The sequence below is a fragment of the Scyliorhinus canicula genome, chromosome 1 (genome assembly GCF_902713615.1).
Source record: "Scyliorhinus canicula chromosome 1, sScyCan1.1, whole genome shotgun sequence".
Lineage (NCBI taxonomy): Eukaryota > Metazoa > Chordata > Chondrichthyes > Carcharhiniformes > Scyliorhinidae > Scyliorhinus > Scyliorhinus canicula.
Genome location: NC_052146.1, coordinates 40,886,390 through 40,912,499, shown reverse-complemented (window position 1 = coordinate 40,912,499; position 26,110 = coordinate 40,886,390). Strand labels below are relative to the sequence as shown.

General features: G+C 45.0%; 1 protein-coding gene across 3 annotated transcripts in view; it reads left to right on the top strand.

Moving 5' to 3' along the window:
• The window catches only part of ift81 (intraflagellar transport 81 homolog), a 153,525-nt gene that overhangs the window by 74,457 nt on the left and 52,958 nt on the right, over window positions 1-26,110 (top strand). For all 3 annotated transcript variants that reach the window (XM_038789145.1, XM_038789160.1, XM_038789154.1), the window contains 2 exons: window positions 15,786-15,935; window positions 17,670-17,798. In XM_038789145.1, coding sequence (XP_038645073.1) covers window positions 15,786-15,935; window positions 17,670-17,798 — 279 coding nt within the window. The remainder of the gene's footprint in view (window positions 1-15,785; window positions 15,936-17,669; window positions 17,799-26,110) is intronic.

Below are 26,110 nucleotides of genomic sequence, written 5' to 3'. Positions count from 1 at the left end.
CTTCAACACCATTATCCCAACAAGACTAATAACCAAACTCCACAATCTTTGACGTGACCCCTCCCTGTGTAGCTGGATCCTTGACTTCCTCATCAACAGAACGCAATCTGTCAGGATCGGCAACAGCACCCCCTCCACAGTGTCCTCAACACCGGGGCCCAACAAGGATGCGTGCTCAGTCCTCTACTGTACTCCCTATACATACATGACTGTGAGGCAAGATTTAACTCCAACTCAATCTATAAGTTTGCAGATGATACAACTGTCGTGGGCCGTATCTCAAACAACGACAAATCAGACTACGGGAGGAAAATAAATCACTTGGTTGCACGGTGTACCGAAAACAACCTCTCTCTAAATGTTGGAAAGACCAAGGAACTGATCATCGACTTCAGGAAGCGTAGCACGACACACACTCCCATCTGCATCAATGGCTCCCAAGTGGAGATGGTCGATAGCTTTAAGTTCCTGGGGGTCACTATCACCAACAGTCTGTCCTGGTCCACTCACATTGATGCAACAGTCAAGAAAGCCCAAAAACGTCTCGACTTCCTACAGAAGCTAAAGAAATTTGGCATGCCTGCATCGACTCTCACAAACTTCTACAGATGTGCAGTAGAGAGCATCCTATCCGGCTGCATCACAACCTCCTGGTATGGCAACTGCCCGGTCGAAGATCACAAGAAACTGTGGTGTGGTGAAGTCAGCCCAACGCATCACACAAGCTTGCCAGCCCCACATTGATTCTGTCTGCACCTCCCGCTGCCTCAGGAAGATGGACAGGATTATCAGAGACCCCTCCCACCCAGGCATTGCCTTCTTCCAGACCCTTCCATCAGGCAGAAGGTACAGAAGTCTGAGGACTCGCACATCCAGACATAGGAACAGCTTCTTCCCCACAGCTACAAGACTCCTCAACGACTCCCCGTCAGACTGATCTGTTCCCTGTAAGAACACTTATCACAACGCCCTATGCTGCTCTTGCTCATGTATTTGCTTTGTTTTGCCCCTTGTTTCGCACTGTAACCAATCACTGTTTGTCGATGTACCATTCGTCAATGTTCTCTGATTATTCTTTTGTCAACTATGTACGTACTGTGTACGTTCCCTCGGACGTAGAAAAATACTTTTCACTGTACTTCGGTACATGTGACAATAAATCAAATCAAATCAAAATGGGACTAATCAAAATGAACCATTAGCATATGGGTGTGCTTGTTTTGCTTGGGACAGCATTTAGCAGAGGGAAGGTGCATTCCCATGAGTGTTGGAGGGGGACAAAACCTCCAAAATTTCCAAAATAATTCCTGCAGAGCTGTTGGTTTAAAGTGTAATTGATGGATCGTTGTGAAGATTTGTCTGCTTGTTCTCTTAGCTCTAAGTTATGTTTGTCTCAGGAAGAAAATGGGAGGGATCTGATACCCTATCATGCAGGAATAAGATTCAATTTATGAATTCTAAATTTAAAGCTATCTTTAAAACAAGACAAAAAAGATCATAGCAGACTCACCTCAGTTTTTCCATACCTGTTATCATGCCTTTTAAGATGTTTTTACTGGGAAAACCAATTTGAGAGCTGATTTTGTTTCATACGCAAAGATTGGTGGCCTTTCATTCATTCTGTGGGCTGTGGTTAATTTGAGACTGGTTGGTTCAAAGCACCAACTGTGCCGGATTGGGAAGCACATGTCTACAATACTTCACATGCTGGTCTTTAATATCCCTTTTGGCATCCACTGAATAGGAATGTTATTGTGGTATCCCCTTCACCAGTGGAAATCCCCTGTATATTGTAAAGGGGCAGGGTGAACAGCAGGATTGTTATTTTTGCTGTTGGCCTACATCTGATTTGGTAAAGCAATATTCGATGATTTCCTTTTATATTCACAACAACATCTTGTATTTAAGAAGTGTTTTAAACATAATAAAATGTTAAAACAAGCTTCATAAAAGCATTACCTTAAAAATAAGGACTCGGAGCCACATGAGGGATTAGGAAAGCTGACCAAAAAGGTCACAAGTAGGTTTAATAATAATAATTGTTATTGTCACAAGTAGGCTTACATTAACACTGCAGTGAAGTTACTGTGAAAAGCCCCCAGGTTGCCACATTCCGGCGCCTGTTCGGATACACAGAGGGAGAATTCAGAATGTCCAAATGACCCAACAGCACGTCTTTCGGGATTTGTGGGAGGAAAACTGAGCACCCGGAGGAAACCCATGCAGACACAGGGAGAGTGTACAGACTCCACACAGACAAGCCGTGAATCGAACCTGGGACCCTGGAGATGTGAAGCAATGTCTCAATGAATGATATTGTGGTTTGCCCTTCACCATGTGGAAATCCCCTGTATATTGTAAAGGGGCAGGGTGATCATTCCTGTTTAAGGAATGTCTAAAGGAAGAAATGCTAGGTGGAGAGGAACAGAGGTTAAGGGAGGGAATTTCAGATCTTAGGACCTAGGCAGATAAAGGCAGTCAACAGTGATGAAAATTGCAAGTATGCCTTTGTAGATACTCTGGGCATTTATAAATGGACCCCAAAGAAAATAAAACTCCACACTTTTAAATTGCAAAACTCAGGCATCTTAACCTCAGAGCAGGACCTTTGCATTTTCAACAATCTGTTAAGTAATGGTTATAGAATAGGTTTGATTATACCTTTGCATCTTTCCACCAGTTATATTCCAATTCTCCCATTCATCAGATGATTGATTAGATGTTTAGCTTAGTGAATCAACATATGTAGGGTTTGAACTCTGCCAATAGTCCCAACCATTAGAGATCAACCTTCAGCTTTAAGTTTGAGGTTGAAATTTAGGGGGTAAATCACATCTAGTTGACTTGTGTGACCTCCCTGTCACTTCTTCATTTTGTAAAACATTTAGGATCCCATAAAACTATCCTGCCATGTAGGACCGACCGTTTTCAGCTCATATAGTTATGACCTTGGAAGGAACATTTACACTACAGCTTGTCTGATTAAAGTCTTGTTCCATTCCACACTATTCTTCAAGGGAAGTATGAAATTACATATCCCCCGGAACATATCAAACACTATTTGTTCTCAATGCTCTACTGTTACTCACCCACCACTCCAGGTTCAACCTGGAGAACCAATTTAATTCCCAGTTTATTTTCCACAATACCAGCTGTAGCCTTGCCCATTTGCACTTATCCCCAACAAGTGCAAGGAACTCTTGGATAAGATTGACATAATTATTTGAATTCCCTCTACAGTTCATGCCAACCTCCGTCCCTCCCCACCCCTCCCCATTCCCTTTGCCCACCAAGTTAAACTTCCCTTCAAGTTTCACCCTGATTTATCCTCCAATCTCTCGCTAGTTTCTCAATTATCGTCCACTCACGCTTTCTCACAGCAGATTTCATTCACGAGACATCATTCCCCTTCCAGGCTGCCATTCTATCTAACGTTGTAAATGGTTCTTTCTCCTCTGCACCCCCCTCTTTTCAAAACTATTATTATCTTACCTTGAGCCTTTATCACTCGAGTCCTTTAGCATGTTGTTACCTCCTAAAGCCATGTCTATTTTTCTTGCAACTCCATGTTTTTTATCTCTATTCAGGCTTCTGCCACTGTCCACTACTGAATGACCCTAGCCAAGGTCGTAAATGTCATCCTGAGGGAATATGATTGTGGTTCATTAACCATCCTCTATTTGCAGCCTTTGACACGTTCTTTTTGTTTAGCAAACATTTTATTAAGGCATTTATGGTTTTATAACGACAAAAGATACAAATACAAATCTAAACATCATTCAGTACGTAACACCCCACCACCCAACCAACAACCATACCCAGCCAAAATCCCTCTATCCCCTCGCTGTTCCTGCCTAAACCTTTGACATGTTCAACCCCACCATCCTTTACCAATGCCTTTTTCCCTTATCCAGTTTGGTAGGAATTCCCTCACGATGACATTTTTCTTTTGGTAAAACATTTTATTAAGGTACTTACAATTTTATAATAATAACAGTAAACAGTACAAAAGCCATCTCCATCCCTAACAAATCCCACCTACCCTAAACAGAAAATAGCCTAAATCCCCCCCTCTTTTCTTATTGCCTCTGCTGACAGTTAATTTTCCCCAAAGAAGTTGACAAACGACTGCCACCTCCAGACGAACCCTAGCATCGACCCTCTTAAGAATAACTTACTTTTCTCAAGTCAAACCCGGCCATGTCGCTAACCCAGATCTCTGATTTTGGGGGCTTTGAGTCCCTCCACACTAGCAATATCTGTCTCCGGGCTACCAAGGAGGCAAAGGCCAAGATATCGGCCTCTCTCGCCACCTGGACTCCCGGATGTTCCGACATTCCAAAAATTGCCACCTCTCCACCACCCTTGTTTTTAGCACTGTGGACATGACCTTTGCAAATCCCTGCCATAATCACCTAAGCTTTGGACATGCCCAGAACATAGGGACATGGTTTGCTGGCCCTCCCGCACACCTCGCACACCTGTCCTCAATCCCAAAAAACTTACTCATCTGGACCACTGTCATGTGTGCCCAGTGAATCACCATGAATTGTATCAGGCTGAGCCTGGCACATGATGAGGATGTGTTGACTCTGCTCGAAGCATCCGCCCACAGACCCGCCTCTATCTCCCAGTCAAATTTAGTTTATGTAACAGCTCCCATTCCCGTGCCACCTGGATTCCAAAATAACGGAAGCTCCCTCCCACTATCTGAACGGCAGATCTCCCAGTCTCCTCTCCTGCCCCCTTGCCTGGATCGTGAACATCTCACTTTTCCCCATTTGTACCCTGAAAACCAGCCAAATTCCCCTAAGATCCGCATAATCTCCCCCTTCACTCCTAACCAGTCGGAAGTGTACAGGAACAGGTCATCAGCATATCGCGAGACCCAGTGTCCCACCCCCCTCCCCCCAAACTCCCCGGACCAACCCCTTCCAGTCCCTTGATGCTGTTAGTGCCATCGCCAGTGGCTCTTTTGCCAAAGCAAACAGCCCCGGGAAGAGGGGACATCCTTGCCTTGCCCCTCGGTGCAGTTTAAAATAGATCAAAGTCAGCCGATTCGTTTGTACACTTGCCACCAGTGCCTGGTACAACAACCAAACCCAATCAATCCAGCCCCGCCCAAACCCAAAACGCCCTAACATCTCCCACAAATAGTTCCACTCCACCCAGTCGAAGGCCTTTTCTGTGTCCATCGTGACCACTACCTCCACCTCCCTTCCCTCTGAGGGCACCTTGATCACATTTAAGAGCCTTCTAACATTGGCCATTAGCTGCCTGCCCTTAACACACCCCGTCAGGTCTTCCCCTATCACCTCCAGGACACAATCTTCTATCCTTGAGGCCAAGATTTTAGCCAACAGTTTGGCATCGACATTCAATAGAGAGATTGGCCTGTATGACCCGCACAGCTCTGGGTCCTTCCCTCGCTTCAGGATCAGTGAGATCGAGGCCTGTGACATTGTTGGGGGAAGAACACTCTGCTCCCGTGCCTCATTAAATGCCCTCACCAGCAGCGGGCTCATCACCTCCGAGAACCTTTTGTAAAATTCCACTGGGTAGCCGCCTGGTCCCGGGGCCTTACCCAACAGCATGGCCTCCAGCCCCTCTGCTATTTCGTCAATCTCGATCGGGGCTCTCAACCCTTCTTCCATTTTTGGAAACTTCAACTCTCCCAAAAACTGCCTCATCCCCTCCACCCCAGCTGGGGGTTCCGACTCAAATAGCCGACTGTAAAACTCCTTAACACCCAGTTCACCCCTGCTGGGTCCAAGACTGTATTCCCTCCCCTGTCCTTCACTCTTCCTATCTCCCTGCCCGCCTCCCTTTTCCTTAGCTGGTGTGCAAGCATCCTACTGGTCTTCTCTCCATACTCCCCCCTCGCCTTCCTGAACTGCTCCACCGCCTTCCCTGTAGACAACAAACCAAACTCCATCTGTAGCTTCTGCCGCTCCTTCAATAACCTGCCTCCGGAGCCTCCGAATATCTCCTGTCTACTTGGAGTATTTCCCCAACCAACCTATCTATCTCTGCTTGCTCCACCTTCTCCCTATGGGCCCGTATCGATATTAGCTCCCCCCGAACGACTGCCTTCTGCGCTTCCCAAACCGTTGCTGCCGAAACTTTCCACTTGTCATTTATTTCCAGATAGTTCTGGATAGATTCCCTCACACGCCCGCACACCCCCTTGTCCGCTAACAGTCCTACGTTCAATCTTCACTGCGGGCGTTTACCACCCTCTCGTTCACCGTAAATCCACCCAATGTGGGGCATGGTCCGACACAGCAATCGCCGAATACTCTGTGTCAACCACCCCCGCCAGTAAAGCCCTGTTCAAAATGAAAAAATCGATATGGGAGTATACCTTGTGCACATGGGAAACGAAAGAAAACTCCTTCACTCATGACCGTCCAAACCTCCATGGGTCTCCCCCCACATCTGCTCCATGAACCCCTTTAGTTCCTTCGCCATTGCTGACACCCTCCCTGTCTTTGACCGGTCCAACCCTGGATCAATGACCGTATTCAAGTCTCTCTCCCCCCCCCCCCCATATATTCTCAAACACCACCGGCATCCCCTCCAGCTTCCCGCTCACCATGATATACCTACCACCCTCTCCGCATCCGCAACTATAATCCCTGTCACAAATGACAGCTGCTTATTGATCAGGATCGCGACCCCCCCTAGTCTTAGAATCCAGCCCCAAGTGAAATACTTGTCCACACACCCCTTCCTCAATCTGGTCTGATCTATTACCCTCAGGTGTGTCTCCTGTAGCATTGCCACGTCCGCCTTCAATCCCTTCAAATGCGTGAACATGCGGACCCTCTTATTCAGCCCTCTAAAGTTCCATGTGATCAGCCTGGTTGGGGGGCATCCCCCCCCTTGTCGATCAACCACCACCCTTCTGGCCAGCCTCCAGCTCGCGTCCACACCTCCATAGGAACGTACTCGGGCCCCCACCGTCCTCGACCTCCCATTTGTCTCCCAACAGCAATCCCTCCCTCCCTCCTCTCCCCCCCCCCCCTCCCTCTCCAATGGTTTACCCTTTTGTCTGCCTCATCTTCGTGCTGCCCCATCAACTGCAGACATTGTTTCCACACTGACAACACCCAACTACATCTCTCCATCACCTTTCTCTCATTAGACTGCTTATGCAATACAGTATCCTGTTTTAACTCTCTGGGCATACACTGGCAAGACAAAAGCCTTACGTTTTGACCCCTGCCAGGAATTCAACATCCTTGCTACCAATTCTATCCCCAACTTGGCCTCACAGCAAGAGGATTTGAGTACAGGAATAGAGATGTTTTACTGCAATTGTATAGGGCATTGATGAGGCCACACCTGGAGTATTGTGTGCAGTTTTGCTGTCCTTATCTGAGGAAGGATGCTCTTGCTATGGAGGGAGTGCAGCTAAGGTTTACCAGGCTGATTCCTGGGATGACATTGTTAGTAAGGAATGAAGTTGAATCGATAGCAAGGAGTGATATAAGATCAGAAGGCATAGAATCTCTGTGGGTAGAGTTGAGGAATCGCAAAGGTAAAAAGACCCTGATGGGGGTTACGTACAGAGTCCCTAGCAGTAATCAAGATGTGGGGCAGAAAATAAATCAGGAGATAGAAAAGGCATGTAAAAAAGGCAATATTACAATAATCATGGGTGACTTCAACGTGCAGGTGGACGGGGAAAATCAGGTTGGTAGTGGATCCCAAGAAAAGGAATTTGTGGAATGTCTAAGAGATGATTTTTTGGAGCAGCTTGTGACAGAGCCTACTGCAGGCAATTCTGGATTTCGTGATGTGTAATGTGCAGCGGAAATATGAAATTATAGGCCGGTTCGCCTGTCTTTGGCCATTTGTAAGATTTTGGAGTTCATTATTAAAGATGAGATCGTGGAGTACTTGGAAGTGCATGATAAAATAGGGCTGAGTCAGCACGGCTTCGTCAAGGGGAGGTCATGACTGACATATCCGTTAGAGTTCTTTGAGGAAGTAACGAGGAAGTTAGACAAAGGAGAATCAGTGGACGTGATTTATTTAGATTTCCAGAAGGCCTTTGGCAAGATGCTGCATAGGAGACTGTTATATAAGTTAGGAGCCCATCGCGTTAAGGATGAGATCCTGGCATGGATAGAGGATAGGCAGAAGGCAGAGAGTGGGATTAAAGAGGTCTTTTTCAGATGGCAGCCAGTGACTAGTGGTGTGCCTCAGGGGCTGTTGCTGGGACAACATCTTTTCACAATATACATTAATGATCTAGAAGAAGGAACTGAAGGCACTGTTGCTAAATTTGCAGATTATACAAAGATCTGTAGAGGGGCAGTTGGTAGTATTGAGGGAGCAGATGGACTTGGACAGGCTAGGAGAGTGGGCAAAGAAGTGGCAGATGGAATACAACGTGGAAAAGTGTGAGGTTATGCACTTTGGAAGGCGGGATGGAGCATAGACTATTTTCTAAATGGGGAGATGCTTGGAAAATCAGAAGCACAAAGGGACTTGAGAGTCCTTGTTCACTATTCTCTTAAGGTTAATGTTCAGGTTCAGTCGGCAGGTAGGAAGGCAAAGGCAATGTTAGCATTCATGTCGAGAGGGCTAGAATACAAGGTCAGGGATCTACTTCTGAGGCTATAAGGCTCTGGTCAGACCGCATTTGGAGTATTGTGAGCAGTTCTGGGCCCCATATGAAAGGATGGATGTGCTGGCCTTGGAAAGGGTCCAGAGGTGGTTCACAAGAATAATCCCTGGAATGAAGAGCTTGTCGTATAAGGAACGGTTAAGGACTCTGGGCCTGTACTCGTTGGCGATTAGAAGGGTGAGGGGGCATCTTATTGAAACTTACAGGAAACTGTGAGGCCTGGATAAAGTGGACGTGGAGAGGATGTTTCCACTTGTAGGAAAAACTAGAAGCAGAGGACACCATCTCAGACTAAAGGGACAATCCTGTAAAACAGGGATGAGGAGGAGTTTCTTCAGCCAGAGGGTGGTGAATCTGTGGAACTCTTTGCCGCAGAAGGCTGTGAATGCCAAATCATTGAGTGTCTTTAAGACAGAGGTAGATAGGTTCTTGATTAATAAGGAGATCAGAGGTTATGGGGAGAAGGCAGGAGAATGGGGATGAGAAAAATATCTGCCATGATTGAATGGGGGAGCAGACTCGATGGGCCTAGTGGCCTAATTCTGCTCCTATGTCTTATGGTGGGACTGTCATGAGGATAGATTAAGTCAGTTAGGACTATATTCATTTGAGTTGAGAAGAGTGAGGGGATCTCACAGAAACCTACAAAACTCTAACAGGATTAGACAGAGTTGATTCAGAAAGAATGTTCTCGATTGTGGGTGTGTTCAGAACTAGGGGTCATAGTTTAAGGATAAGGGGTAAACCTTTTAGGATTGAGGTGAGAAGAAATTTCTTCACCCAGTGAGTGGTGAATCTATGGAATTCACTAGCACAGAAAGTACTTGAGACCAAAATGTTGTGTAATTTCAAGAAGGAATTAGATATAGCTCTTGGGGCTAAAGAGATCAAGGGATATGGGGGAAGGTGGGATCAGGGTATCAAATTTGATAACCAGCCACGATCATAATGAATGGCGGAGCAGGCTCGAAGGGCCGAAAGTTCTCCTCCTGTTTCTATTTTCTATGTTTCTATGCAACTATATTAGATAAAGCAGGGCAGATAGATGGATCTAGGTGGAGATTTGACATGCGAGACCCAGATGGCTGAAGGGGAAAGACACAAAAGCTCAGAGTTGAATGCAGTGTTTTGGGGGATTGGCGGGCTGAAAGAGGTCACAGTGCTATGGAGAGGTTTAAACACCTTAAGAATTATAAATAGGAGTAATTACAGCTAGGTGACTTGAAAGATGCAGAGCATAATTTTCAATAAGATGAAGATGTTCAAGGGTGGAGAATGGGATGCTAGCCAGGAAAACAGTGGAATAGTTGAATAAAAGCAAAATACTGTGGATGCTGGAGACCTTAAATTTAAAAAAAAAAGCTCAGCAGGTCTGGTAGCATCTTTGAAGAGAGAAACAGAGTTAACATTTCAAATCAAATATGACTTTTTCAGAACCATATTTTCCGAAGAATGTTTTATTTATTGGACTCGAAGCATTAATTCTGTTTCTCTCTCCACCGATGCTGCCAGACCTGCCAACTTTCTCCAGAATGTTGTGTTTTTATTGGAATAGTCAAAACTGGATGTGGCAATAGCATGTTACGGTTCCAGTAACAGGCAGTGGAATGGTGCTGAAAGCAATCAGTCTTTTTGAAGGAGAGGATGTGTGGTCCAAATCTCAACTCGGGGCTCAAATAAGATGTTGATATTGTGAATAGTTGATTCAGTCCGAGACAGATAAAAGCATCTAAGTGTCCAATGAAGCTTTTGGACCTGCAACAAAAGCTTGAAAACAATGGGCATGATGCCTGAAAGTGTATTTGTTGTGTTACTGCTTTTAGAGGATTGTCAGTTTGTTTCAGGTTGAAGTAGGCTTTATCCTAGATTTTAAAAGATCTGAGTAAGGCAAATGAGAAAATTGAATTCGCTGCTGTCCTGATTTTGGAATTAACATCAGTGGGATGATTAAAATAATTATAAATAAAGATAAGAATTAAGGATATCAAGAAAGAGACATTATTTTATTTGACTTTAATCAATTAATCACGAATTTAAATATACCTGTACCGCCAAATTTCTGCCTTAAGTGACTTCTGGTGAGAACTCAAGTAAACCTAGGAAACTCATGGTTATCATTGACTTGACTGGGTGTGGGGAATGCAGACCAGAGCTATGATCAACTCTGTGTGGTGGTTTGGTTTTGTGATTGTGTTTGATGTGTAAATATATAAATGCCTCAATGAAATTTTTTTTTTTTTAAATATGTGTGTGGTGGTTTTGATGAGAGTGTTGATTTAATAGCACGAAAGTCCTATGAAATTATGGTGTAGTGTGAATAATGCCTTAATTCACGTTAATCAATAATTTGCTCTACGCTGGGAAACTAATCCAAGCCGAATAGCACAAATCTGGATCATTACCTCGCCATGTGTAAATATTTAATCAAGTCAGGCCATGAAGAAATAATTCCTGAAGGTTATTGGGGTTTTTTAATGTTCTGAAGGAGATATTTTGAACTCCAAATATAATCTTTATTGCTTTGCAATTATTTATAATTTCAAATATACTGCTGTTTTTTGCTTCTTCTATGTAATTACTTTACCCAATAAGTAACTATTAGTTTTAGCATGAATGCAAGACTATATAATAGGTATTTACCACCTTTTTGAGTAGTTTGAGTGGCACAGTGGATAGTACTGTCCAAGGTTCGATTCCGGCTTGGGTCAGTGTCTGTGTGGAGTCTGCACGTTCTCCCTGTGTATGCGTGGGTTTCCTCCGGGGGCTCCAGTTTCCTCCATCAAGGCCCGATCGAAGTGCTGTTAGGTAATTGGACATTCTGAATTCTTCCTCTGTGTACCCGAACAGGTGCCAGAATGTGGCGACTTGGGGCTTTTCACTGTAACTTCATTGCAGTGTTAATGTAAGCCTACATGTGACAATAAAGATTATTCTTATTATAAAGATAAGACTATGTTGGGCATCCTACATAATCTCTTATGCGCTGTGCTAATTGTTAGTCAATTGATACTATCCAATTTCTGATATACAAGAATACAAGTTAGGTTTATGAGGCTTGAGCTGTTTATGGAATCTGTTTTTTCACTGAGAATACAAGCTCAGAGCATTGGGAAAAGTCTGAATTATAAAAAGGGCTGCACATAGAAATGGTTCAAAGAATGTTTGTCTTATACAATTAAAATTCTGAACAATTGAATATTAATTTACAAATCATTCAATTAATATTACTGTTAGAAAATTTTTGTTGCATTTGGAAATACATAGCATCATTACTCAGAAGAAAAGTCAAAAGATGATGAGGACGTTGAAGCAAATGTACTTTTGTTAGCTCCTAAATGACGAAGGAAAGAATACTTCGGTATGCCAGATTAATGAACGTTAGTTAATGGAGTCCATCACAGACCATAAAAGCCATCAGTTTACATTTTAGAATCATTCTACTTCTACACTGAATTGTTGATTTATATAGAACATAGAATGATACAGCACAGTACAGGCCCTTCGGCCCTCAATGTTGCACCGACATGGAAAAAAAACTAAAGGCCATCTAACCTACACTATGCCCTTATCATCCATATGCTTATCCAATAAACTTTTAAATGCCCTCAATGTTGGCGAGTTCACTACTGTTGCAGGTAGGGCATTCCACGGCCTCACCACTCTTTGCGTAAAAAAACCCACCTCTGACCTCTGTCCTATATCTATTACCCCTCAATATAAGGCTATGTCCCCTCGTGCTAGCCACCTCCATCCGCGGGAGAAGGCTCTCGCTGTCCACCCTATCTAACCCTCTGATCATTTTGTATGCCTCTATTAAGTCACCTCTTAACCTTCTTCTCTCTAACGAAAACAACCTCAAGTCCATCAGCCTTTCCTCATAAGATTTTCCCTCCATACCAGGCAACATCCTGGTAAATCTCCTCTGCACCCGTTCCAAAGCTTCCACGTCTTTCCTATAATGAGGCGACCAGAACTGTACGCAATACTCCAAATGCGGCCGTACTAGAGTTTTGTACAACAGCAACATGACCTCATGGCTCCGGAACTCAATCCCTCTACCAATAAAGGCCAACACACCATAGGCCTTCTTCACAACCCTATCAACCTGGGTGGCAACTTTCAGGGATCTATGTACATGGACACCGAGATCCCTCTGCTCATCCACACTACCAAGAATTTTACCATTAGCCAAATATTCCGCATTCCTGTTATTCTTTCCAAATTGAATCACCTCACACTTCTCCACATTAAACTCCATTTGCCACCTCTCAACCCAGCTCTGCAGCTTATCTATGTCCCTCTGTAACCTGCAACATCCTTCCGCACTGTCTACAACTCCACCGACTTTAGTGTCGTCTGCAAATTTACTCACCCATCCTTCTGCGCCCTCCTCTAGGTCATTTATAAAAATGACAAACAGCAACGGCCCCAGAACAGATCCTTGTGGTACGCCACTCGTAACTGAACTCCATTCTGAACATTTCCCATCAACTACCACTCTCTGTCTTCTTTCAACTAGCCAATTTCTGATCCACATCTCTAAATCACCCTCAATCCCCAGCCTCCGTATTTTCTGCAATAGCCGACCGTGGGGAACCTTATCAAACGCTTTACTGAAATCCATATACACCACATCAACTGCTCTACCCTCGTCTACCTGTTCAGTCACCTTCTCAAAGAACTCGATAAGGTTTGTGAGGCATGACCTACCCTTCACAAAACCATGCTGACTATCCCTAATCATATTATTCCTATCTAGATGATTATAAATCGTATCTTTTATAATCCTCTCCAAGACTTTACCCACCACAGACGTTAGGCTCACTGGCCTATAGTTACCGGGGTTATCTCTACTCCCCTTCTTGAACAAAGGGACCACATTTGCTATCCTCCAGTCCTCTGGCACTATTCCTGTAGCCAATGATGACCTAAAAATCAAAGCCAAAGGCTCAGCAATCTCTTCCCTGGCTTCCCAGAGAATCCTAGGATAAATCCCATCAGGCCCCGGGGACTTATCTATTTTCACCTTGTCCAGAATTGCCAACACTTCTTCCCTACGCACCTCAATGCCATCTATTCTAATAGCCTGGGCCTCAGCATTCTCCTCCACAATATTATCTTTTTCCTGAGTGAATACTGACGAAAAGTATTCATTTAGTATCTCGCTTATCTCCTCAGCCTCCACACACAACTTCCTACCACTGTCCTTGACTGGCCCTACTCTTACCCTAGTCATTCTTTTATTCCTGACATACCTATAGAAAGCTTTTGGGTTTTCCTTGATCCCACCTGCCAAAGACTTCTCATGCCCCCTCCTTGCTCGTCTTAGCTCTCTCTTTAGATCCTTCCTCGCTTCTTTGTAACTATCAAGCGCCCCAACTGAAACTTCACGCCTCATCTTCACATAGGCCTCCTTCTTCCTCTTAACAAGAGATTCCACTTCTTTGGTAAACCACGGTTCCCTCGCTCGACCCCTTCCTCCCTGCCTGACTGGTACGTACTTATCAAGAGCATGCAATAGCTGTTCCTTGAACAAGCTCCACATATCCAGTGTGCCCAACCCTTGCAGCCTACTTCTCCAACCTACACATCCTAAGTCATGTCTAATGGCATCATAATTGCCCTCCCCCCAGCTATAACTCTTGCCCTGCGGGGTATACTTATCCCTTTCCATCACTAACGTAAAGGTCACCGAATTGTGGTCACTGTTTCCAAAGTGCTCACCTACCTCCAGATCGAACACCTGGCCTGGTTCATTACCCAAAACCAAATCCAATGTGGCCTCGCCTCTTGTTGGCCTGTCAACATATTGTGTCAGGAAACCCTCCTGCACACATTGTACAAAGAACGACCCATCTAATGTACTCGAACTATATCTTTTCCAGTCAATGTTTGGAAAGTTAAAGTCTCCCATAACAACTACCCTGTTACTTTCGCTCTTTTCCAGAATCATCTTCGCCATCCTTTCCTCTACATCCCTAGAACTATTAGGTGGCCTATAGAAAACTCCCAACAGGGTGACCTCTCCTTTCCTGTTTCTAACCTCAGCCCATACTACCTTGGAAGAAGAGTCCCCATCTAGCATCCTTTCCGCCACCGTAATACTGTCCTTGACTAGCAGCGCCACACCTCCCCCTCTTTTGCCCCCTTCTCTGAGCTTACTAAAACACCTAAACCCCGGAACCTGCAACAACCATTCCTGTCCCTGCTCTATCCATGTCTCTGAAATGGCCACAACATCGAAGTCCCAGGTACCAACCCATGCTGCCAGTTCCCCTACCTTATTTCGTATACTCCTGGCATTGAAGTAGACACACTTCAAACCACCTACCTGAACACTGGCACCCTCCTGCGAAGTCAAATCTGTGCTCCTGACCTCTATACTCTCAATCTCCCGTACCCCAAAACTACAATCCAGGTCCCCATAATATATTTATCCTTTGTATAAATTACCTTTATTTAACATCTTGCATCTTGTAACTATGGAAAATGTGGTAGAGGGTTTATTTGTAAGGGAAATGTTTCTTGAATTATTGTTTCAGTGGCAAACAAAGCCAGCAGGAAATTGCATGAAAACCATTTCAGCCTATTAATAATATGAAAATTACCTTTTTATTATAATATCTGCTGAATATATTTACATGCAAATGAGTACAGAGTATCAAATTAAACAAAGATAAATTCAAACTAACAGAATTGTAGAATATCTTAGTTTATTTTGCTGACTTTACTCAATCAACACAGTTATAAAATATCATGTACATTTATAAAGCATGAAACCTATGTAACTTGCATGTGAGTTATTGAATTAAAATGTTTGAACATTTCAATTCCCAATAAATGGGGTTTATAAAACATTAATGAGATTTATGAGGTGCAGCTCGAGATTTGATCATATTGCGCAACAGTGACTATTTTTAGCTCCCTGCCCAATACTTTTTTTTAATAGAATATGCCCTGTTGTTTAAAAGATCTTGTGGGTTTAGTAGTTCCAGTCAGTCTTATGTCCTATAGGAGGTGGTGTCAGTTCTGATATGACTAACATCTTTGATTTTATTATTTGCTGTGCTTTGGACATTTGGCTTCCAAATCCAATTTTACCATTAACCATATTAACTTATTTCTCTTTAATCTCCATTATTTCTAGTTCAAACGTTATGTCAGCAAGCTTCGTAGTAAGAGCACAGTTTATAAGAAGAAACGTCAAGAACTAGCAGAGCTAAGAACAGAGTATGGTGTGCTGCAAAGAACAGAAGAAATTCTAAAACAGCGGCATGAAGCCATACAGCAACAGCTGGTAATATGCAAACCTGGCTTTCAGTATACTTGCTGTCCAACTTGAGACCATTCTAAGACTCAACAAGCTCCTAATTGACACTACTGATTACCTAGAATTGCACGAATTGTTATCAGCTGGTATTTACAGTTTTTATCTTCAGCCATGTGGAATGTTTTTCAGATAACTGAGTATATACAGTTCCCCATATTTTTGATGATACAGGTATTTGAATTTATAGCATAATGCTGTGCCCTTTTTTAAATTTAACCATGACAAGGAATTAATATTGGCCTCGATCTATTTCTGGCATTTTACTGATTTAATAAGAAATCCCAGTAGTGTTGAAAAAACTGTTTTAAAATCACCACGAGAAAGTAGAATAAATACAACTCAACATTCAAGATAGAATCATCTAATAACAGCAGCAAAGCTTTGTCTTTATAACTCCAGTCTTTGAATGCAGAACTTAACCCAGGGTTAGATGTCACTTGCTAATGAAATATTGGAATTTACTTGATAACTGAAGCAGCCCTAGTTAGTTATAATCTCTGTTAATTAAAACAGTCAGACTCAGTAACTCCTCAAAGTAAAAAGTAGTAATCTATCAATTTGAACTCGCCTAAAATTCTGCTACTGATATCCTAACTCTCACCAAATCCCATTCATCTAACACCCCTTAATCACTATCCTATATTGACTCCTAATCCAGCAACACCTTGATTTTAAAATTCTCATCCTCATTTTCATCCTCGTCTTCCACCCCTCCCTACTCCTGTATCCTCCTCTAATGCTGCACCCTCAAATATTTCTGCACTTTTCAAAATTTAGTTTCTTGTTTATCTCCCATTTCCTTTGTTCCAACATTAGGAGATGTGCCTTTAGCTGCCTGGCCCCTTAACTCTAGAAATCCCTTCCTAAATCTCTCCTGCACTCTACCCCGCTCTCCTCTTTTAAGATACTTCTTAAAACCGGCCTCTTTTGGTCACATGATCGGATACAGCTTTACTTAGCTTGGGGTCAAATTTTGTTCATTAATCTCTCCCAGAAAATACCTTGGGATGCTTTACTACATTAAAGGTATATTATAAATGTAAGTTGTTGATGCTGCCATTCATGATTGCTATTAGCTTGATCAGGGTGGAAAGGGAACAAAATTGTGATACAGTTTTGCCTGTTTTCAGCTATGAAATTGGCAAAAGTTCCAGGAAAATGGGATGTGCATACTGGCCAGATTCACATATGTCAGGTTTTTCTACATTATTTTGTCTTCCATTGCTGCTTTTTCAACCAGTTGGCAGAAGAGAGGACATGGAGCCCTGTAGATTTTTATTTTTCCTGTCAGCTATTCCCCCTGACTACATTTTCTGGTTTATCAGGCTCAGTAAAGACATCCTACAAGGTGAAGCTGAATGCAGATGTGGACTAAATCTAGCAATCAGAACTAATCTCTCATACATTACACAATAGGCTACCTCCAAGATGTATTTTAAAATATTGAAAGCAGTCTTTTCATGGTATATGCAATGGCTACTCATGAATGAATAGAGGCTATTACATTTCTATTTGAATAGAAGAAAATGATTAATTTTAGATGCTGTGTGTGCCAACCCAAATTCTTGGAATTTTCAACACCCTACCAATAAATGTACAAGCTCCTCAGCTTGAACTGATGACCGTTTATGATATAAATGGCGAACTGAATTCCTTATATATCTAGTCTTTTCATAATTTTGTCAAACTGTTTGTTTTCAGCAAGCAGTCGAAGCAAAGCATGGTATTACTGGCTTCAGTGACACTCAGGAGGAGCTGGAGAGAGTATCTGCATTGAAGAGCGAGTTGGATGAAGTGAAAGGGCGAACACTTGATGAGATGTCTGAAATGGTGATCCATCTTTTTATGAAACCTAAAATTCATTCAGTAGTTCCACATTTACAGTGTGTTACAACTGAAATTAAGCTTTATTAAAATTATGGTAAAGTATTCCTTTTTTCACTTGTAAGCAGTACATAATATATTGCTAGTTGTTAACCTAGTAAATCAATTCACTGCATAGTTTCTCTACTCTCCCAATAATTTATTCATCTAATCAAAATTGTTTTTACAAATTACTTTGCATAAAGAAAAATTGCCAGTCAATTTTTCCCCAATAACACTTTGGAATTTACATAGTATTTATTTCCTCCAGTTCAATATATTAGTGGATGAAAATGCTTTCTTTTTGTCCAGACTGCACTCTAAACTGAGACATGTTGAATTTCTGTTGCATTTTCTCATTAAAATCCAAATCCTTCTACACTTCTAATCCCTCTGCAAAGCATTAAATGAATTCTAATAATCCCCTTAATCAATTGTGACATGGTTTTCATCTTTCTCAGAAATTATTAATTATAATTACTTCATACTGACCTTAACAGAAAAGTCTGGAAGAATGGAGAGGTAGAGTTTGGTGGATTCCATTCTCGAGATTGACCGCCAATACTCGATTGCCCCGACACCAGAGTTATTAGAAAGCAGAAAGGAACTGCAGACGTAATTCGAGTTGTTGTCAACGGGCAACGGACCAGCTGCGGCGCTCGGTGGGGGGGGACCTTTTATAAGTATGGGGATAAGACCAGTCGTCTGTTGGCATACCAGCTGAGATGGCAGGCTGCCTCCCAGCAGATAGTGCAGATCAGGGATTTGGGCGGCAGGTTGGTTTCCGCCGCAAAGAAAGTTAATGAGGCATTAGAGCTGTGCAAGTCAGAGCTCCCACAAGCGAGATCATCAATGATGCAGTTTTTGGATGGGTTGGCCTTCCCGGAGGTGGAGCAGGCGAGAAGGCAGGAGTTGGAGACATTGATAGGGCTGGAGGAGGTCATGGCATTAGGTTACCATGGAGGTAATACCAGGAGGGATTTGCAGATGGGCAAAGCACCAGGTCTGGAGGAATTCTCTATCGAATTTTACCAAGTTTGGGGTCCATTTGGTCCCACTTCTGCTGGATATATTTTAATAATTCCACGTCCCAGGAGTGTTGCTGGTCATGTTGGCGCAGGCATCGATTTCCTTGATCCTGAAGAAGACAAGGATCCCAAGGAATGTCGGTGGTATTGACCTATTTCTTTGTTTTACGTTTTTGGCGAGGGTAATTTTGGAGCAGACTGGTTTTGGTACAGGTCGGCAGTTGTCGGCCAATATTCTGAGATTGTTAAATATTGTGTTGTTGCCCTCATTAAGGCAACGGAGGTGATTATTTTGATGGACGTGAGGAAAACAGGAGCACGGCAATGTTAGATAAGGAGTGGGAACTTGGTATACGAGTAATTAAGGAATAGGGCGGGGGTAGTAGAGGACGTTGTTTTCTGTTATTTGTTCTTTTAGGTGTTTTGCGTGTGTCGGCCTGCGCGATTGTTTAGGAAATGTTAATGTGTTAAACTGTGAAAATTACAAATGCTTCAATAAAATATTTTCTTAAAAAAAAAGAAGTGACTATTTTCCAGTGAATCCCCTGGGGAGGGGAGTTGACCTGGGGAGATTGCCATTACACCCGGCCAGGACTAGCTTCCGTTATCTGGGAATCCGGATGACCCAAAATTGGGACTCGTTCCATAAACTTAACTTTGCTAGCCTATTGGATGGGGCGATGGCCGACTTGAAAAGGTGGGACTCCCTCCTTTGTCCTTCCTCTGACTTTGCGGGAAAGGTACAGACAGTGAAGGTGAATATTCTCCCTAGGTTTCTGTTTTTGTTCCGGTGTCTGAGTCTTTCTTCCCAAGACATTCTTTTGCAGGGTCAATAAATTAGTATCCACCTTTTGTTGGGTTGGTAAGACCCCAAAGGTGCATCGAACATTTCTGCAGAGGGATGGGCAGTTGGGGGTTGGCACAACCTAATCTGTTATCTTACTATTGGGCGGCAAATACTGATCAGGTGCGGGGGTGGCTCAGGGACCTGGACTCTATGGGGAAGGATGGAAGGTTTGTGCACAGGATTGAATGAGGGCCCTGGTTACTACATTACTCCCATTTTGCCCTGCAAGATTCACTTCAAGCCCAGTGGTGATAGCAACTTTGAGGATTTGGAATCGGCTTCGGCAGCATCTTAAACTGGGCTCCATGTCACGGTTGGCTCCAATTTGCAGGAACCACAGGTTTGTGCTGTCTGGTTTGGATTTATCATTCAGGGCATGCGAGAGGGAGGGATTGGAAAGGTTTGGGGACATGTTTCTTGAAGGCAGGTTTTTAGAGATGTTCCAGCTCCCGCAAGTGAATTTATTCAGGTACTTTAAGGATTCTCCACTTTCTACGTAAGGAGCTTCCATCATTCCTCCTGGCACCTTCGCTCTCTCTCCTGGACAGGGTCCTGTCCTTGGCTGAGTTTGGAGAGGGTAAGATTTTGGATCTTTATGGGCAGGTGCTGTCGACGGAGCAGGCTTCATTGGAAGGGGGAAATGAGAGGCTGAGCTGGGTTTGGTTTTTGTGGGTGTGAAGTGAGGCTCTTCAAGGGGCAACTTCACCTCATGTACGAGGTTAAGCCTGATCCAGTTCAAGGTGGTGCAGAGGGTGCACCTGACCTGGGCACATATGAGTAGTTCTTCCTTGGGGTGGAGGATAGGTGTGAATGTTGCTCTAAGGGGCCAACAAACCATACACACATGTTTTGGTTTTGCCTCAAGCTTATTAGCATCTGGGTCTCCTTTTTTGACACTCTGTCAGGACATTTGGGTGTTCAGTCGGAGCCGTGCCTGTTGGAGTTTTGGACTCGCTGGTGCTGCAGATGGGGACGAAGGCAGATGACCTAGTCTTCGCCTCGCTAATAGCCCGGAGGCTACATCTTCTTGGGTGGAGGTTCCCAGTACCACCTGAGGTCTCGTCCCGGTTGGGGGACCTGATGGAATTTTTGCACCGTCAGAAAATTCAAGAATATCGTGAGCGGGTCGGTGGAAGGGTTCAACTTGAGATGGCAGCGTTTTATCTCTTTTTCAGTAAACTGATTACCATCAGCTATTAGTGGAGGTGTTGCCTTTTTGTTATGGTTTTGTTTTCTTTATGGGTGGCTGAGGGGGAAGGTGGACTGGAGTTCGGATGGGTGTAGTTTATATTATATAAAGGTTTGCTGAATTGTTATTTTGCTATGCTGAAAATCATTTTTGAATAAAATATATTTTAAAAGATTTAAGAAATATCTGCACATTATATATTGTGAGCTGTAACTCTAAGCACTTTTGGTGTTTTGATTATGATAAAAGCTAATATTTGCAGGATTTGAAGGAGCAATAAAATATTGACCATTTGACGATATGGGAAAGAAAGGTTTCACAGTACCATTAACTTTATAACTATCATAGTGCAAAACAAATCTGTTGTGTTACGTACTTTGAAATATGTTAACCTAAGGACTTTATAAATGCAGTTTTTATTTATTTTCTGGAAGATCCAAACCCCAGTTTTTATTTCAGTGGGCGCCATTTAACCACCACGTTGCGTCTGATGCAGATCTGGGTACACTGGGTAATAGCGGGAAGGGCCCAAATCGAGATTTATGCAGGGCGCAAACCAGTTTATAATTTACTATTTATTTATAACTCCAGATGGTGAGTTCCGATTTCACCCAAAACTGGCGAGTGTATCATTAACCCTTATTTACATTCATTTCAATCTTATTAGCGCGGTTCAAGTCAAATGCAGCAACCTCCTTGCAATTAACCGATTCCCTAGCGAGAAATCACAGGGGTGTCGTTTAGTATTCCTTTTTTTAAACGTGAAGCTGGTGCAATAGCAACTGAAGGGAAGTGAAAGTGAAGAGGTGAGTAGCCATTTCCAATTTCCACTTGCAGCTAAAAGGATGGAGGGAGGGGGGGAATAACCTAGGGACTTGGGCTTGGTTAGGGGGCTGAAGCAATCTAGGTCGGGGGTCGCCCCTGGGGTGGGGGAGGGGGGCGGGTGAGGGGATTTATGTCGGTAGCGACACATAATGGGCAACCACAGCTCCAGCCTGTCTGTCCTATCAAATATGTCCAGGCCCTGCTCTATGCTGAAAGTCACTTTAACTCCCTTTGACTGTGAGCAGCTTCTAACTTCACAGCTGAAGGATACTGCAAATAAAGAATTGGCCTTGTTAGTTGTGAGCGCACTTCATACTCCTCAGTTCTCAAGTGACTTTTCAAGGGCATATGTGCCATGTCTCAGAGGATGATTAGTGCATCGCATTTCAATCAAACGTTGATGCCTGAACTCTAGGAGTGACAGCACCATAGAGGCAGCTGCCAACAATCAAACACTAAAGAGCAGGGCTTCAGCACTGGGGATCTTCTTGCGACCAAAAGGCAGGTGTGTGGATCAGTATGATCTCCCTAATGCTCTTGACATGGGTCTGGGGTCCAGGGGCTCCAGATGTGGCCGGGGTGAGTGTGCAGAGCAATATTATCTAGCAGAACTGGCTTTGTGGCTGACACTCTTGAGAGAAGATGGGGGAGGGTTTGGGGATTTGCAGGTCCCGGAATACAAGACCAAACTGATTATCAGTCTACATCCTTCTCCAATTCCTTACAGATACAAAATGGATGGTGATGTAGGTTCCGCAGCGGCTGCCATCGCAATGCTGGTGGAAGTCGGAGAAGGCAGCAGCAATGATGCAGGCTGGGGACGGCACCCCTGTGCAGGATGCCGCCACACACCTTGAAGACCCGGCTGCCCATCAGGCCGAGGTGGAACCATGAAGGGGAGGCCAGCAACGGTCCACAGTGTACAGGCTTCAATGGTCTTTCGATGAGATGACAGTCAGCAATGTGCTGCAGGAGATTCCATCTCAATAAAGTGACAGTGCGGTACCTGTGCCATGTCCTTACGGATTTGGCACCATGTGGAGGAGGACACATGCGGTCTGTGGCCGTGAAGGTCATCGCAGCCCTGAACCTTTATGCAACTGGCTCATTCCAGGGCTAGAGCAGGGACCTGTGCAGCATTTCACGAGCTAGAGCTCTTAATTGCACCCGGGAGGTTATGGATGCCCGGGTGTCCAAATACCTCGACTTTGAGCTGGACCAGGCCCACCAAGATGCCCGGGCTGCAGGATTCTCCACCATTGCCGGGATGCCCAGGTCCAGGAGAGAATTGATGGCAGGCAATGTCGCCTTGCGCGTTCCGGGGCATCAAGGAGTGACTTTTATTAACAGAAGGGTGTTCCAGTCCCTGAAAGTTCAGATTGTGTGAGACCACTGCCGCAGTGTCATGCACGTGAGTGCCCGCTTCCCAGGGAACGTGCATGACAGCTATATCCTGGGGCATTCGGAAATCTCCGGCATCATTGAAGACCATCCTATGATGGTGGGTTGGTTCCTGGGGGACAAAGGGGACCTGCTGCGGTCCTGGGTGATGATGCTGGTGTGGAGGCCTGAGACTGAGGCAGAGACCCAATATAATGAGACCATGATGCCACTAAGCAGTGCAATGGAATGCTCAAAATTTCGATGCCTGAACAGTTATGGCGGTGCCCCACACCCCAGAGGGTCTTCCGCTTTGTGATGGTCTGCTGTGCCCTTCACAACGTAGCACTGCAGCGGGGCGACATGCTGGAGAAGGAGAAGAAGGGACCTATAGCCTCATCTGAGGAGGACCAGAAGGCGAACAAGGAGGGGCTGGAGGACAAGGCCGGGGAGAAGCGCAGGAGGGGTAGGAGGATGGAGGACAGGCAGCAGCAAGGGCCCAACACGCCCAGAGGACCAGATTCATCCATACCATATTCTCATAGGACAAGGCTGTGTCGATCAGCCCATGCCCCACCCCAGGGGATGAAAGAGAGGGCATTGTGAGCCGCACGCCTAATGGGTCAGGGGGGTCTATAGCAGGTGACATATGTGGGCATCGCACCTGGATATGAAGGGGTTGTGCTGGGGGTTCTGAGGAACAAGTACTAGGATCGGATGTGGGGAAGGTGTGAGCTGTCAGCCAGTGATTTGTGAGCAGGCGGGTCTGGGCATTTGAGGGGTGGCAGAGACACTGATGCCAGGAGAGAGGTGGTAACTTACCTTTGCAGCTTGGTGGAGGTCATTGGTCTTCTGACATTGGGCGAATGTCCTCCTTGCCATGCTGCCCAAACTGACTGCCACTGCCTCCCATCAGCACTGCTAACCCTGCTGTTGGTCCTCTGACCCCCTCAGGGGAACAGGATGCCCCTGTCTCACATCGACAACGCCGAGAAGCCTGGCCAGGTCGGCATCCTCAAAGCGAGGAGCAGAGCTACACGCTGCCATGCTTGTGTGTTGACTGGGAGTGCATGGTGAGTGAGTGTTTAAAAACAGCTCCCTCTTGTTAGCAGCGAGACACTGACTCCGTGTCTGGCAAATCAGACCGCGAAACAGCCAGAAAAGAGGCTTTTTTTCGGCACTAAGCGCTGTAAAATACGCGCTGCGACCTCATCAACATGGCCATCGCGGAACACCCCACCAATCACCCCCAAGATGACACTTCGAAATGTTTCTGTTAAATCATGCCCAATGCCTTGAGGAGACATATTCTGTTTTCTCCTTCATGATAAACCTTTCTTGGTGTGAGTGAGGTCTTTATATGCAAAGCTGATTAATCTCCCTTTTGAGTTATTTTCAAAATAATAATAATCGCTTATTGCCACAAGTAGGCTTCAATAAAGTTACTGCGAAATCTGATTAAAATAGCTTTTTAAAATTTCAAACACCTGGGGCGGGATTCTCCGGGAATTGGCGGGGCGGGCAGAAACGGCGCAGTGGAGTGGCGGGAACCACTCTGGCGTGGGGCCGCCCCAAAAGTGTGGATTCCTCCGCACCTTCAGGTGCTAGGACGGCGCCGGCGTGGACGGCCTTTGGCGCCGCGCCAGACGGGGCTGAAGGGACACCGGCAGCCGGCGCGGGTCCGCGCATGCACGGGAGCGTCAGTGTCTGCTGACGTCATCCATGCGCGGGGGGGGGGGGTCACCTTTGCGCCGGCCATTGCGGAGGCTTACACGGCCGGCACGTAGGAATAGAGTGCCCCCACGGCACAGGCCCGCCCGCGGATCGATGGGCCCCGACCGCGGGCCAGGCCACCACGGGGGCACCCCCAGGGCCAGATCGGCCCGCGCCGCCCCCCCCCCCCCCCCCCCCCCCCCCCCCGGAGGACCCCGGAGGCCAGCCACGGAGCTGGGTCCCGCCGGTCGGGACCTACCTTGATTTACGCCGGCAGGACCCGGCAACAACAGGCGGGAACCCGGCCTATCGCGGGCCGGAGAATCGCCGGGGGAGGCCGCCGACCGGCGCGGCGCGATTCCCACTCCGCCAAATCTCCGGCGCCAGAGAATTCTGTAGCCGGCGGGCTCGGGATTCATCCGCCAACCCCCCCCCATTCTCTGATTTGGCGGGGGGGGGGGGGGGTCGGAGAATCCCGCCCCTGTAGTCTAATTCATACTTGAATATTTAGTCATATAAAATTAAAGGTGCATATAAAGTAGAACATAAATAAACCAGTTCCATTGCATGCTGTAAGTAACTTTACCACTGGTGATCTTTAGCACCTAACTGAACATTTTGTTTGTGACACTAAGGGGTAAGTGTCAAGGAATTTGATTTACCTTTTCCAGTAATATCTGTGAATATATTTGAATTTTCATTATAACACTTTATTAATGGTGATGGCAGCCTAGTTACTTTCAGGAAGTGAAAAACATCAACTGCTTAACAGTAGACATGAAATGAAGCAAATTTGGCCAATAAACTGAATATTAAAAAACACATTGTATGTTAAATATAAATTATTGTTATTGTGAACTAACCTTTATAAGCTGCAGACCAGTGGCTCAGGATCAAGTTTTTTGTATGATGCAATATCTCAATGTAACAACATGAAACTCTTTGGGATAACCACATGTTCGAGCTTGCAAGATTGGACGCCAGGTTTAGAGTTTAGGAGGATAATGGGGTGGTGGTAATGGCCGATTTATTCCTGGAGGGGCAGTTTGCAAGTTTGGAGGAGCTAGGGAGAAGGATGGTTTTGCGCAGTCCAAAACGTTTAGATACTTGCAGGTTAGGGATTTTGCCAAGATGGTTTTTCTGACCTTTCCGGTTATGCCGTCAATATAGTTGTAGGAGAGGGTCCGGTCGTTGGTGGGGGTGGAAGAGGGGAGTACTTCTGAAATTTACGGAGGATTCTGGTGGAGGAGGTTGTGCCCCCGGGGGAAGGTTTAGGGTCAAATGAGAGGAAGAGTTG